Source organism: Lactuca virosa, chromosome 9, assembly GCF_052849685.1.
Source record: "Lactuca virosa cultivar CGN04683 chromosome 9, Lactuca_virosa_CGN04683_v6, whole genome shotgun sequence".
Lineage (NCBI taxonomy): Eukaryota > Viridiplantae > Streptophyta > Magnoliopsida > Asterales > Asteraceae > Lactuca > Lactuca virosa.
Window position 1 is genome coordinate 285,141,879 of NC_136434.1, and position 16,069 is coordinate 285,157,947.

The following is a 16,069-nucleotide window of genomic DNA, read 5'->3' on the forward strand; positions in this document are numbered from 1 at the left end:
TCAGAGCTTTAGGCTCCTTTGTTGTTCTTCGATGCTCGTTGAGATTTGTTCTTCTCACGATCGCTGAGGTATTCTCTGAATCCTTTTGTTCTTGTTTTCGTTTTGATTAACATAGATTTTTGATCGATCTAAGGGTTCTTCTAAACTCTTATTATTTTTGGTTCATAAACTGTGTTCTATTGGTTATTCGCTTCGATTTAGGGTTTTCTTTTGTGAATCGAAACGAACATCTGTATTTTACGTTTTAGATCCTGGTACTGCGAGGTTGTTGTGTGATCTTGCAGGTTTCTGTTGTGGTGTGTTTCATCGATTCGAATGCTGTCATCATCGGTTGAAACTTAATGGATTAATCTCCTAGTCTGAAATAACTTTCTTGGGGTCGAATTTCTTCACCGATAAACACTAGTAGGGAACATACAAAGAGAGTCGATTCCTTCTTGCCTCATCTCAAAAGCCTTGTGAGGATCTTCTTGTTCCTTTCTTCTTGTTTCTATATCTGTTCTGGGAGATCTTGGCTGTCTTGTGTACAACAGTTATTTTTACTTTACTATTACGTTTGCTTGGTTTATTTTTGCCTCTATACTGATTGTCTTGGGCCCCGACATATGTGGTGACCATCTGGACATAAGATCAGCGCAGGGGGAAGGTTTCTTTCTTGGTTGTTTTCTTATCTGTGCTTTATGGTTGGTGGTTCCACTGATCCGCCTGGTGGAAGTGGGAAGGATGATCAGATTAACTTTGATGATCCTCTCTACATTCACCCATCTGATAATGTTGTTACTTCAATTATTACGGCCAAGGTAACTGGTAATGAAAACTTTAGACTATGGAGAAGTTCTATTTCTAGGGCTCTTAAGGCCAGAAATAAGTTAGGTTTTGTTGATTACTTTTAAAAAGAGTAATGTTGATGAGTCAAAAAAGACTAAATGGAATAGAGCTAATGTTGTTGTTTGTTCTTGACTTTTATCTTCTATTTCTTAATCCATTTATCAGAGTCAAGCTTATTCTGAAGTTGCTGAGGATATCTAGGAAAATATTTTCGAAACTTACAATAAGTCTGATGGTTCAGTTGTGTTTAACATTCACCAACAGATTAGTTCTCTTAAACAAAATGGTATTTCTCTGTCAGATTACTTCAATAAGCTTGATTCTTTATGGAAATAATTTAATGGTCTTACTAGTTTAACTGAATGTACCTGTGATGCTTCTATTAAACTCAAGGATCACTCTAATCTCATGAAACTTATGCAGTTTTTGTCTGGACTTGATGACTCATATAGTCAAGTGAAAAGTCACATTTTATTAATGGATCCTTTACCTAATGTGAAAACTGCTTTTTCCATTGTGTCAAGAGAAGAATCTCTTCAAAGAAATGGCTCTTTGACTTCTCTTCAGTCATCTCAGTCTGTTTCAAAGTCTCAGTCTACTGCTTTTAATAACAGGTTTAATAACACACCTAATACTAATAAGAATAAGAGTCAAATTATTCAGTGTAAGAACTGTGGTATTAAGGGTCATACCATAGAAAAATGTTACAATTTAATTGGGTATCCTAAGGATTTTAAACCAAGAAATGAAACTAATAATCAGAATAATTTTGTTAAAAACTTTTCTGCCAACTCCACTACTACTTCTGGAAGTGCTACTACTTACAACTTCTCTTATTCTGTTGGGGATTCTGAGTTTCATCAACTTACTAAGGAATTAAGGATCAATACATCAAATTTATACAACTTATTGGTGATAGGCAAGTCAATGAGGAATCATCTATTAATGCTAATATGGCAGGTACTTGCTTATTTCAAGCCTTTAATGCTTCTGTTAATTCTCAAAAGTGGATTGTTGACTCTGGAGCTAATCAACATATGATAGCTTCTGAGTCACTACTTCATGGCATTGTGGACGTGTCTAAGTTAGATCTACTTGTCATTCATCCTAATGGTACATCTGCTAATATTGAAAAAAAATGGTAATATGAATTTGTCTAATTTCTTAACCATGTTTGATGTGTTTGTTGTTCCTGATTTCAATGTTAATTTGTTGTCTGTCCATAAGGTTTGCAAAGAGTAATTGTGAGGTTGTTTTTAATGAGCATAGTTGTAAAATTCAGGGTTTACAGTCAAAGGTGATGGTGGGGAATGGTATAGAGTCTGGAGGTCTCTATTACATAAATTGTGTGCCTTCAGGTATTCCATCTAGTTCTGTTAATTCTTCTTCTGTTTGTTGTGTGTCTAAATTGACTTGGCACAATAGACTTGGTCATCCTTCTGATCAAGCCTTGGGTTCTTTAAAAAACAAACTTAAAATTGGTAATGAAGTCCTTCCACCTTGTGATATTTGTCATAAAGCTAAACAAACTAGAGAACCATTTCCTATTAGTCAACATCTACTTCTAAACTTGGTGAGTTAATTCATCCAGATGTTTGGGGACCCATAGAGTGACAACTGTAGAAGGATTTAGGTATTTTTTGACCATTGTGGATGACTTCACTAGGGCAACTTGGGTTTATCTGTTAAAGTCTAAAGATGAAGTTTATGATTGTGTTCTTATTTTCTTTAATATCTTACTCAATCTGTTTTGTGTTAAAATTAAAGTTGTTAGATCAGATAATGGTACTGAGTTTTTAAACAACAGAATGAGACAATTGATTGAGTCAAAAGGAATTTTACATCAGACTTCTTGTGTTCATACTCCACAACAGAATGGGGTTGTGGAGAGGAAACATGTGACATCCACAAAATCACGGCCAGAAAAGACCGGTTTTATTTATGCTTTTAAAATAATTTCAGAGTAAATCCATTGATTTAAAAGAGTTGCGGAATTTGTCCCCAAAAACATTACATGATAAAATAAGGTTTATCAAAGCATTTCTTAAAGAAATGTATTTTCATTATATATCAAAACTCGGGATGTCATGTTCCGATACAGACACAAAAGCATAAACAATAAAACATAGACCTTACACAGTTATATATAACTACTGGTCTATAAACAAAAACATCTTCACAAGTTCTCCAACTTATGCTCTCGCGCCACTATCTGTAATACAAAGAAACTGAGTGGATCAGACTTGGGAGCCTGGTGAGCATATAGGGTTTTCAACCCACAATAAATAATTATATTTAATTTCACCAACCAACAATAACCCGATTACCCATTCATGTTATCCTCACTTTACGTCCCTAAAACAACAACTATTACAAGGGACCTAATCTAGGATTTTCATCGGGACGGACAATACTGCAAAGGGGTTTCCTCAGCAATGAATGTCCTAAGGCAACCATGAGGGGGATAGAATACAACAAATGAACACCTAAGTTCACCAACATCTACAGGTTATGAGCCTGCCAGCGTTCCACAGGACAGTCTAGAAAGAGTCCGTAGTCGTCATCCATATTCTGCTGAATGACTAGATCATAATCACATCGAGGCCTCTCATCATTTTATCACACATCAACAATCTACCCAAGTTCTACCCAACATTTTTGTAGATAACAACATACATATGCATTCATATGCAACTTAAAAACTAATAAGATACTCATTCAATACTCATCCCAAATAAACAGATAACATATATATACACGTATATTTATACACACGTAACACGTATTCTAAAGTAGATACTTCATATCTATGTGTTAGAAGAAAGGGAATATACACTAACATAGAACGTATACTTAATACATTCAACAATACTTGTATTATATCGTGTTTATGAAAGAGACTATGCACTCACTTGATCAAAAGATGATCGGACAGCACTACCGCTCTAAAAGTAGTATTCTTCGGTGAAACCGGAAGATCTTCACACACCGGGCTTCTCGCGGGCAGAGCTTCGGCTCGGAAACTCTTTTCTTCTCGGGATCTTCGGAGCTTCGGAACTTGCTTCGGGTCTCGGGATGATACCGGGGCTTCGGGGGGTTAAAATAGGGCTTAGAGAGGGTATCGGGAGTGAGAGAGTAAGGGAGGAGCAACCAAAATCGGCTGACCCTTGATTTCTATTTATAGGGTCAGTTTTCTGGGTTCACGTCGTGAGTTTCAAGTGCTCACGTCGTGGGGCTTGATTGTCACTGCATGCGTCATCACAAGTGGGGTCTGACAGAGTCCAGGTGACGTTTTTCTGAGTTCACGTCGTGAACACAGTGTTTCACGTCGTGAGTTCTGACACAGGATCGGATTTCGTGCCCCGAACTTTAGAAATTCATATCTTTCGCATACGAGCTCCGTTTTCGACGTTCTTTATATACACGCGTAGGTGAGATTATGCTCTACAACTTTCTTTTAGACTTCGTCGGCTAACTTTGAATTTATTTTTATTATATTTTTATTATATTATTTTTAGTAGGCCGGGACAGGAAAACTCTGTTAGAAAATCATAACTCCTTCGTCTGGCGTCCGTTTTCGTCTGTCTTTCCGTCGTTACACTACTACCGATGAGATCTTCGATTCTCATTTAGATTGTTTCGGCTAGAAATCACTCGATCTCTATTTCGAGTATTCGGGCTGCATACCGCTAAGTCGAAACTTCGAAAATCATAACTTCCTCATACGAAGTCAGGTTTAGACGTTCTTTTTATGCACGCTCGTGGTTTAACGTATTCTACGACTTTCGTTTAGATCGCTAAGGCTATATATCGCTCTATCTCAAATTCATATTTTACGTCATTCAGCGTCGTGCCGGTTCTGTCGCGAAACTTCGACAGGACATAACTTCTTCGTTATAACTCGGATTTCAGCATTCTTTATATATTCGGAAACCTCGTCACGACCACTACCACATCCTTCATAGATATCGGGTTTATCTAACATTTCATTTTGACGCTTATTTTTATCCTTAATTCAATTAAGCCACAAAATTAAGCATAAAACACATAATACTTAAATAATACATTCTTATTATTTCAAAATGAGTTACAAAGGTTAACCTAGACTATTACATCAATATTAATGCCTAGCCCAGAAACGCGGGCGTTACAAAACACAAACATATATTATATGTTGCTAGGACCTTAATGTTTCAGTCTGGTATACCACTCAAATACTAGGGAGATGCAGTTTTAACTTCTGTTTTCCTAATTAATAGAACTCCAACTTCTTATTTAAATGGTGCTTCTCCCTATGAACTTGTTTACAATAGTACTCCTATTTTTTATAAACTTAGAGTTTTTGGTTGTTTATGTTTTGCCACTAAATTGAATAATTCTGATAAGTTTTCTGAAAGATATGATAAATACATTTTTCTTGGTTATTCTTCTGATAAAAAAGGTTATAAAGTTCTTAGTCTTGATTCAAATCTCATTTTTGTTTCCAGGGATATAAAGTTTTATGAATCAGTGTTTCCTTTCAAGCTTAAATCTTCATCTTTGACTGATAAATCTGATGTTCCTATGAATTCAAGTGACCTGTTTTCCTATGATGAGTCATTGGATTCTAGTATTCTTCTTGATAACACTAGATTAGAAAACTTGAGAAGTGACCATCAGTTAGATGGTGCTAATGCAGACCATGACCTGGATGAGACTTGTCCCTCTAATGTCAGCAACCGGACTGGTGAGGCATATGTGCCTCCTTCTGGTGAGATGCTTCCAAGTTCTTCTACTTTGACTGAGGAAAATGATTCAATTAATTCCAATCCTTCAGACAGCTTGTCAACTAGGTTTACTAGATCTGGACGTAATGTTCACTTGCCGGTTAGATTTAATGATTATATTATAGAGGGTAAACAAAAATATGGAATTGAGCGTTCTGTTAACTATTCAACTCTTAATAATGATACTTTTTGTTTTATTTCTAGTATTAATAAAATTGTTGAGCCAAAAAGTTATAGTGAAGCAGTTTTAGATCCAAATTGGATTAAAGCTATGAATGAGGAGATGGAAGCCCTCTATAGGAATAATACCTGGGAAATTACTAGCCTTCCTAAAGGAAGAAAAGCTATAGGATGTCGTTGGATTTATAAAATAAAATATAAATCCAATAGTGATATAGAAAGGTATAAAGCCAGACTTGTGGCTAAAGGGTATAACCAAAGGGAATGTATTGATTATGTGGAGACCTTTTCTCTTGTAGCTAAAATAGTAACTGTTCGTATTGTTATTTCTTTAGCTGTTTATAATTCATGGCCTCTTTATCAACTTGACATTAACAATGCATTTTTGTATGGAAATCTTTCTAAGAGTGTTTATATGAGTCAGCCTGAAGGATATCATTTAAAGGATGATATCATAGTTTGTAGATTATTAAAATCTCTTTATGGAATTAAACAGGCCCCTAAAAAGTGGAATGAGAAATTGTGCTCTTCACTTTCCAGTTTTGGATTCAAACAAAGTATAAATGATTATTCTTTATTTGTTAGAAATTTTCAAGATACATTTGTTGTGCTTTTTGTCTATGTGGATGATATCATTATAATTGGAAATAACAAAGTTGAATTAAATAATGTTAATATTTTCCTTAACTCTCAGTTCTTAATCAAGGATCTGGGGGATTTAAAATATTTTTTAGGTATAGAAGTGTTAAGAACTGATAGTGGTATTTGTCTTAATCAATGAATTTCGTTTAGATCACTAAGGCTATATATCGCTCTATCTCAAATTCATATTTTACGTCATTCAGCGTCGTGCCAGTTCTGTCGCGAAACTTCGACAGGTCTTAACTTCTTCGTTATAACTCGGATTTCAGCATTCTTTATATATTCGGAAACCTCGTCACGACCACTACCACATCCTTCATAGACATTGGGTTTATCTAACATTTCATTTTGACGCTTATTTTTATCCTTAATTCAATTAAGCCACAAAATTAAGCATAAAACACATAATACTCAAATAATACATTCTTATTATTTCAAAATGAGTTACAAAGGTTAACCTAGACTATTACATCAATATTAATGTCTAGCCCAGAAACGCGGGCGTTACAATTCTCTCCACCTTAGGATGATTCCGTCCCCGGAATCACACATCAACAAACAAATGCGGATAGCGACTCATCATGTCACTCTCCGTCTCCCAGGTGAGATTTGGCCCATTCGCATGTTTCCATCGGACAAGCACTAACTCGACCATCTTGCGTCGTAACTTCTTAGTCTTTCGGTCAACGATTGCCTCTGGTTCTTCAATTAACCTTTTGTTCTCATCAATTCTTAACTCAGAAATTGGAATTATATCGGGAACTTCTCTCGTGAACTTCCTCAAATAACATACATGGAAAGTGTTATGAATTCCCTTCAGTTCTTCGGGTAATTCCAGCTTGTAAGCTTGGTTCCCAATCCTCTGAAGAACTTTAAACGGTCCAATAAACTTCAAAAGTCATCGGTCTTCGCTTTTTGTCAGCATAGCTCTTTTGACGATCCTGAGCTACTAACATTCTTTCCCTGATTATTTTCAGCTTTTCAGCAGTCTGATGGACTATCTCAGGTCCCATGACCTGCTTTTCCCCAGCCTCAAGCCAACAAGACGGCATACGACACTTTTGTCCGTATAAAGTTATATAAGGTGCCATCTTAATGCTCGAGTGGAAACTATTATTGTAGGAAAATTCTACCAAAGGCAAATGTTCATCCCAGTTGCCTTGGAATTCCAGGGTACATGCTCTCAACATATCTTCAAGCGTTTGTATTGTTCGTTCGCTCTGCCCATCAGTCTGTGGATGGTAATCTGTACTTAAACACAACTTGGTACCCAATTCCTCTTGTAGACTTTTCCAAAACCTTGAGGTGAAACGACTATCACGATCCGATACAATCATTAACGGAACACCGTGAAGCCTCACAATTTCCTTCACGTAAGAATTTGCAAGCTTATCCATAGACAATTTCTCATTGGCTGCTATGAAGTGCGCACTCTTAGTGAAGCGATCAACGACCACCCAAATCATGTCGTGACCATTCTTTGTTCTGGGCAGTTTAGTGACAAAATCCATAACAATGTCTTCCCATTTACCCATCGGCACAGGTAAAGGTTCTAAACTCCCATATGGTTTCTGATGTTGTGCCTTTACTCTTGCACATGTCACACACTCAGCCACATACCTTGCAATGTCGAGCTTCATCGTCGGCCACCAGTAATAGGGTTTTAGGTCCCTATACATTTTAGTGCTACCGGGATGAATCGAGTACATGGTTTTGTGAGCTTCTTCCATCAGAAGATCTCTTATTCCTCCTGACTTAGGCACCAAAATACGATCTTGGAATACCTTCAGTCCATGACCGTTTGTACCGAACACCAACGTTTTGCCCATACGTTCCTCCTTCCGGTCATTCTTTTCAGAAGCTTCCTCTTGAGCTTTCTTTATACTCTCCACAATTGTCGAGACAACTTCTATTCTCAACGCTCTTGGCCTTTTTCTCTCAAGATTGACTTTCCGACTGAGAGCATCAGCGACAACATTTGCTTTACCGGGGTAGTAAAGTATCTCACAATCGTAGTCCTTAAGTAGTTCTAGCCAGCGTCGCTGCCTCATATTCAATTCCTTCTGACTAAAGAGATATTGGAGACTCTTATGATCAGTGAAAAGTTTGCACTTCGTGCCATAGAGGTAATGCCTCCATATTTTCAGAGCGAAAACTACTGCTGGCAACTCCAAATCATGAGTGGGGTAGTTCTTTTCATGCTCTTTCAGCTGTCGAGACGCATATGCTATCACCTTTTCTCTTTGGGTCAAAACACAACCCAACCCAACCCCAGACGCATCGCTATAGACAGCGAAGTCTTCAACTCCATCGGGTAGAGATAAAATCGGTGCCTCACATAGCTTCTTCTTTAGCTTCTCAAATGCTTTTTCGTGCTTATCGCTCCAAGCATAGGTAGCTCCTTTGTGGGTCAAAGCTGTTAAAGGAGTAGCGATCGAAGAAAAGCCTTGGATAAACCTTCGGTAATATCCAGCTAATCCCAAAAAGCTTCGGATCTCCGTTGGACTTTTCGGTTGTTCCCACTTCGTCACAGCTTCAATCTTTGCTGGATCAACCATTATCCCTTCTTGGTTGACCACGTGACCCAAGAATTGGACTTCTCGAATCCAAAAATCACATTTGGAGAACTTTGCATACAGTTTCTCCTTCTTCAAGACTTCCAACACTTCTCGCAAGTGTCTGCCATGCTCCTCGTGGCTCTTCGAGTAAATCAGAATGTCATCTATGAACACTATTACAGATTTATCAAGGAATGGATTACAAACCCTGTTCATTAAATCCATGAATGCTGCTGGAGCATTGGTTAGTATAAACGACATAACCAAAAACTCATAGTGCCCATATTGCGTTCTGAATACAGTCTTCTCTATATCCTGCTCTTTCACCTTCAGCTAATGATATCCTGACCTCAGATCGATCTTCGAAAAATAGCTTAAACCTTGAAGCTGATCGAACAGGTCATCAATCCTCGACAACGGATATCTATTCTTTATCGTTGCTTTATTCAGCTTTCTGTAATCGATGCACATTCTCATACTCCCGTCCTTTTTCTTTACGAATAACACTGGAGCTCCCCAGGGTGATGAACTAGGTCTAATGAAACCTTTGTCCAATAACTCCTGAAGTTGCATCATCAGCTCCTTCATCTACGTCAGTGCTAGTCGGTAAGGTGCTTTTGCTATTGGCGTCGTTCCTGGAAACAAGTCGATTCTGAACTCCACTTGTCTATCAGGCGGTAATCCGGGAAGATCTTCGGGAAATACTTCCGGATAATCACACACCACAGGAATGCTCTGCATCTCCTTTTTCTCCTTCTTTGCATCAATCACGAATGCCAAATATGATGTACATCCTTTGGCCAAACACTTTCTGGCTTTCATTAGTGAAATGATCCCAGAATTCACTCTGTGTTTGTCCCCATACACCATAAATGACTCTTTCCCAGGCGGGTTTACTTTTACAATCTTCTTCTTGCACAGTATTTCAGCATCATTGGCGCTAAGCCAATCCATTCCCAACACGATATCGAAACCGTTAAGTTCGATAGGCAATAATTCCTCGTGGAACTTATTCCCGTTCAGGTCGATTAAGATGTTTTTCATACGATGACTAACAGGTATAAACTTGCCACTAGCAACTTCGACTAATAAAGCATTATCTAGTCTATCAACAGACAAAGCTAGTTTTCTACCAAATTCATGCGATATAAAGGAGTAGTTGGCTCCAGAATCAAATAAAATTTGGGGAGGCAAATTGTTTACGAGAAAGGTACCTGAAGCGACATCAGCTTCTTCTTTAGCATATTCCAGTGTCATCTAGAAAGCTCTTTCTTTAGGCTTTGGGGGAATATTGGGTTTTGTTGCCTTCTTCTTTCTCGGACAGTCTTTCAAAATGTGCCCCTCTTCATTACATCCAAAGCACACTCTTTTGTTGGACGGACACTCGTTGGCGTAATGCCCCATCTTTCCACACTTGTAGTAGGTCACTTCCTCACTACATTTCCCAGAGTGCTTTTTCTTGCACTTCTCACACCATTTTGATTCGCCCCCTTTTCCTCCTCCAAACTTTTTCGAATCAGACTTCGAAAATTTGCTTTTCTTGCTGGAACCTGAAGTTCCTTCAAACTTTCTCTTTTCACCAACTTCAACTTTACTGGCGGTTCTTCCCTTGATCATGTCCTCAACAAACTTGGCAGCCCAAATAGCTGCCTCCAGAGTAGGTGCCTGACGTACTGGCACCGCGTACTCCTATGGGAGTCCCTTCGCGTACCGGTCCACTTTTGTCAGCTCATCTGGGACGATGCGCAAAGCAAACTCCATTTTGTCAGTGAAGGCATTGGTGTAATCGTCGACTGACATGCTACCTATTGTCAAGGTCAGAAACTTGTTCTCCAACTCCAGTAGATTTTGGGCCGAGCAGAACTTGCGCTTAAATTGCACTAAGAACTCTGCCCACGTCAGTTGCAGTGGTTCGTTAGGGCTTAGGGTCTTCCCTAGAGTGTTCCACCAATGAACTGCGCCACTTCTGAACTGACGAACTGCGAAAGTGGTCTGCAACTTGCCTCTGCAGCCACACGTCATGAAGGCTAGCTCCATTTCCGAGATCCAATCCATGACTCCAATCAGATCTTCCTTTCCAGTGAAGGTCGATGGTTTGCAAGTCAAGAAATCTTTGTACTTGCATCCAAGTCCATCAATTCTTCCCTCCTGGTGGTTTTGTCTAACTAACGGTGGGTTGGCTTGACCAACAACCCCACTGAAGTTCCCTTCATCCGACGGCCCTCCATTCACTTCGGGCTCTTCAACTTGTATTGAAAGTTCTTCACGATTTTGTTGAAGCAGACATCTAGTTTCTTCCATCTGACGATCCAACATCGTCTGAATCATCAATTGTACACCAGCCATTGTCATTGGCTTAGGTGCTGCTGCTACAACAGGTATTTGCTTGATTATAGGTGGTTGATTCTTGTTTTCTTTCACGTTTCCAACTCCGCTTCTTGTTCTTGCCATTCTTGATCTATACACCGAATAAGGTGAATTTAGATCCTCAATCACGATAGATAATCAAATCATCCTTATCACTCCGAAACGTTTACATGCTAGTTCTAATACCGTCGTCATACGCTTAGAATCCTAAACACATAAGGTCGCCAGATCCGGTTGGCAACAAACCGTAGATCTAAAAAAATAATATCATATATGGCAACATATAACATTTAACACATAAGGGCATTTTAGGCATCTCTCCTAAAATAAACTAGTGCTCATGTCTAAATATAACAAACACACATCTCACAATCTTCACTTAGCATTCTAAGTTGAAGTCTAGAAATCCTACAAATTCCTAGTTCGCTTAAACTAATGCTCTGATACCAACTGTGACATCCCCAAAATCACGGCCAGAAAAGACCGGTTTCATTTATGCTTTTAAAATAATTTCAGAGTAAATCCATTGATTTAAAAGAGTTGCGGAATTTGTCCCCAAAAACATTACATGATAAAATAAGGTTTATCAAAGCATTTCTTAAAGAAATGTATTTTCATTATATATCAAAACTCGGGATGTCATGTTCCGATACAGACACAAAAGCATAAACAATAAAACATAGACCTTACACAGTTATATATAACTACTGGTCTATAAACAAAAACATCTTCACAAGTTCTCCAACTTATGCTCTCGCGCCACTACCTGTAATACAAAGAAACTGAGTGGGTCAGGCTTGGGAGCCTGGTGAGCATATAGGGTTTTCAACCCACAATAAATAATTATATTTAATTTCACCAACCAACAATAACCCGATTACCCATTCCCGTTATCCTCAGTTTACGTCCCTAAAACAACAACTATTACAAGGGACCTAATCTAGGATTTTCATCGGGACGAACAATACTGAAAAGGGGTTTCCTCAGCAATGAATGTCCTAAGGCAACCAAGAGGGGGATAGAATACAACAAATGAATACCCAAGTTCACCAACACCTACAGGTTATGAGCCTGCCAGCGTTCTACAGGACAGTCTAGAAAGAGTCCGTGGTCGTCATCCATATTCTGCTGAATGACTTGATCACAATGACATCGAGGCCTCTCATCAGTTTATCACACATCAACTATCTACCCAAGTTCTACCCAACATTTTTGTAGATAACAACATACATATGCATTCATATGCAACTTAAAAACTGATAAGATACTCATTCAATACTCATCCCAAATAAACAGATAACATATATATATATATATACATATATTTATACATACGTAACACGTATTCTAACGTAGATACTTCATATCTATGTGTTAGAAGAAAGGGAATATACACTCACATAGAACGTTACATTCAACAATACTTGTATTAAATTGTGTTACTCACTTGATCAGAAGATGATCGGACAACACTACCGCTCTAAAAGTAGTATTCTTCGGTGAAACCGGAAGATCTTCACACACCGAGCTTCTCGCGGGCAGAGCTTCGGCTCGGAAACTCTTTTCTTCTCGGGATCTTCGGAGCTTCGGGACTTGCTTTGGGTCTGGGGATGATACCTGGGCTTCGGGGGGTTAAAATAGGGCTTAGAGAGGGTATCGGGAGTGAGAGAGTAAGGGAGGAGCAACCAAAATCGGCTGACCCTTGATTTCTATTTATAGGGTGAATTTTCTGGGTTCACGTCGTGAGTTTCAAGTGCTCACGTCGTGGGGCTTGATCGTCACTGCATGCGTCATCACAAGTGGGGTCTGACAGAGTCCAGGTGACGTTTTTTTGAGTTCACGTCGTGAGTTCTGACACAGGATCGGATTTCGTGCCCTGAACTTTAGAAATTCATATCTTTCGCATACGAGCTCTGTTTCCGACGTTCTTTATATGCACGCGTAGGTGAGATTATGCTCTACAACTCTCATTTAGACTTCGTCGGCTAATTTTGATTTTACTTTTATTATATGTTTATTATATTATTTTTAGTAGGCCGGGACAGGAAAACTCTGTTAGAAAATCATAACTCCTTCGTCTGGCGTCCGTTTTCGTCTGTCTTTCCGTCGTTACACTACTACCGATGAGATCTTCGATTCTCATTTAGATTGTTTCGGCTAGAAATCACTCGATCTCTATTTCGAGTATTCGGACTGCATACCGCTAAGTCGAAACTTCGAAAATCATAACTTCCTCATACGAAGTCAGATTTAGACGTTCTTTTTATGCACGCTCGCGGTTTAACGTATTCTACGACTTTAGTTTAGATCACTAAGGCTATATATCACTCTATCTCAAATTCATATTTTACGTCATTCAGCGTCGTGTCGGTTCTGTCGCGAAACTTCGACAGGTCATAATTTCTTCGTTATAACTCAGATTTCAGCATTCTTTATATATTCTGAAACCTCGTCACGACCACTACCACATCCTTCATAGATATCGGGTTTATCTAACATTTCATTTTGACGCTTATTTTTATCCTTAATTCAATTAAGCCACACAATTAAGCATAAAACACATAATACTCAAATAATACATTCTTATTATTTCAAAATGAGTTACAAAGGTTAACCTAGACTATTACATCAATATTAATGCCTAGCCCAGAAACGCGGACGTTACAAAACACAAACATATATTAAATGTTGCTAGGTCCTTAATGTTTCAGTCTGGTATACCACTCAAATACTAGGGAGATGCAGTTTTAACTTCTGTTTTCCTAATTAATAGAACTCCAACTTCTTATTTAAATTGTGCTTCTCCCTATGAACTTGTTTACAATAGTACTCCTATTTTTTATAAACTTAGAGTTTTTGGTTGTTTATGTTTTGCCACTAAATTGAATAATTCTGATAAGTTTTCTGAAAGAGATGATAAATGCATTTTTCTTGGTTATTCTTTTGATAAAAAAGGTTATAAAGTTCTTAGTCTTGATTCAAATCCCATTTTTGTTTCCAGGGATATAAAGTTTTATGAATCAGTGTTTCCTTTCAAGCTTAAATCTTCATCTTTGACTGATAAATCTGATGTTCCTATGAATTCAAGTGACCTGTTTTCCTATGATGAGTCATTGGATTCTAGTATTCTTCTTGATAACACTAGATTAGAAAACTTGAGAAGTGACCATCAGTTAGATGGTGCTAATGCAGACCATGACCTGGATGAGACTTGTCCCTCTAATGTCAGCAACCGGACTGGTGAGGCATATGTGCCTCCTTCTGGTGAGATGCTTCCAAGTTCTTCTACTTTGACTGAGGAAAATGATTCAATTAATTCCAATCCTTCAGACAGCTTGTCAACTAGGTTTACTAGATCTGGACGTAATGTTCACTTGCCAGTTAGATTTAATGATTATATTATAGAGGGTAAACAAAAATATGGAATTGAGCGTTCTGTTAACTATTCAACTCTTAATAATGATACTTTTTGTTTTATTTCTAGTATTAATAAAATTATTGAGCCAAAAAGTTATAGTGAAGCAGCTTTAGATCCAAATTGGATTAAAGCTATGAATGAGGAGATGGAAGCCCTCTATAGGAATAATACATGGGAAATTACTAGCCTTCCTAAAGGAAGAAAAGCTATATGATGTCGTTGGATTTATAAAATAAAATATAAATCCAATAGTGATATAGAAAGGTATAAAGCCAGACTTGTGGCTAAAGGGTATAACCAAAGGGAATGTATTGATTATGTGGAGACCTTTTCTCTTGTAGCTAAAATAGTAACTGTTCGTATTGTTATTTCTTTAGCTGTTTATAATTCATGGCCTCTTTATCAACTTGACATTAACAATGCATTTTTGTATGGAAATCTTTCTAAGAGTGTTTATATGAGTCAGCCTGAAGGATATCATTCAAAGGATGATATCATAGTTTTAGATTATTAAAATCTCTTTATGGAATTAAACAGGCCCCTAGAAAGTGGAATGAGAAATTGTGCTCTTCACTTTCCAGTTTTGGATTCAAACAGAGTATAAATGATTATTCTTTGTTTGTTAGAAATTTTCAAGATACATTTGTTGTGCTTTTTGTCTATGTGGATGATATCATTATAATTGGAAATAACAAAGTTGAATTAAATAATGTTAAAATTTTCCTTAACTCTCAGTTCTTAATAAAGGATCTGGGGGATTTAAAATATTTTTTAGGTATAGAAGTGTTAAGAACTGATAGTGGTATTTGTCTTAATCAAAGAAAGTATTGTATGGAGCTACTTCATGAGTTTGGAATGCTTGCATGTAAGCCTGTTAAAACTCCTCTTGAATCTAATTTGGTCATTAAGAGAGGGTGTGATTTGGATAAGTTAGATTATTTTGTTAATATAACCGAGTATCAAAAGCTTATTGGTAAACTGATTTATCTAGCAATCACACGAACTGACATTTCTTATGTTGTTCAGTTGTTAAGTCAGTATATGCATAAGCCCTATAAATCTCATGTTAATATTGCTTTCAGACTATTGAGGTATTTGAAAAACAGTTGAGGTATGGGTATTCATTTGACTAAATCTAGTTCTTTTAATTTGATTGGGTTTGTTGATGCAGACTGGACTAAATGTTTATTTAGTCAAAGGACTGTAACTAGTTATCTTGTTTATTTAGGTGGGTCTCTTGTCTCTTGGAAGAGCAAGAAAAAAAGTAATGTTTCTCGCTCCTCCACAGAGTCTGAATACAAGTTTTAGGT

General features: G+C 37.6%; 1 protein-coding gene across 1 annotated transcript; it reads left to right on the forward strand.

Annotated features, from left to right (window-relative positions):
* Positions 1-680: 680 nt before the first annotated feature.
* LOC145140604 (uncharacterized) lies at positions 681-15,940 on the forward strand. The gene is made up of 11 exons (XM_079074038.1): positions 681-800; positions 1,252-1,788; positions 1,836-1,969; positions 2,056-2,186; positions 2,596-2,726; positions 5,215-6,331; positions 14,297-14,749; positions 15,020-15,210; positions 15,297-15,357; positions 15,535-15,850; positions 15,931-15,940. Exons 1-11 carry the CDS (start codon positions 681-683, stop codon positions 15,938-15,940), a joined length of 3,201 nt encoding a protein of 1,066 aa, XP_078930164.1.
* The last annotated feature ends 129 nt before the right edge of the window (positions 15,941-16,069 follow it).

Excerpts from the sequence above, each read along its gene's own strand:
- LOC145140604 (XM_079074038.1), top strand. The coding sequence starts at position 681 with ATGGTTGGTGGTTCCACTGATCCGCCTGGTGGAAGTGGGAAGGATGAT. Across the intron at positions 1,789-1,835 it reads TATTAATGCTAATATGGCAG|TGGATTGTTGACTCTGGAGC; the intron begins GTACTTGCTTAT and ends AATTCTCAAAAG. Across the intron at positions 15,211-15,296 it reads ATGGAAATCTTTCTAAGAGT|GCCCCTAGAAAGTGGAATGA; the intron begins GTTTATATGAGT and ends GGAATTAAACAG.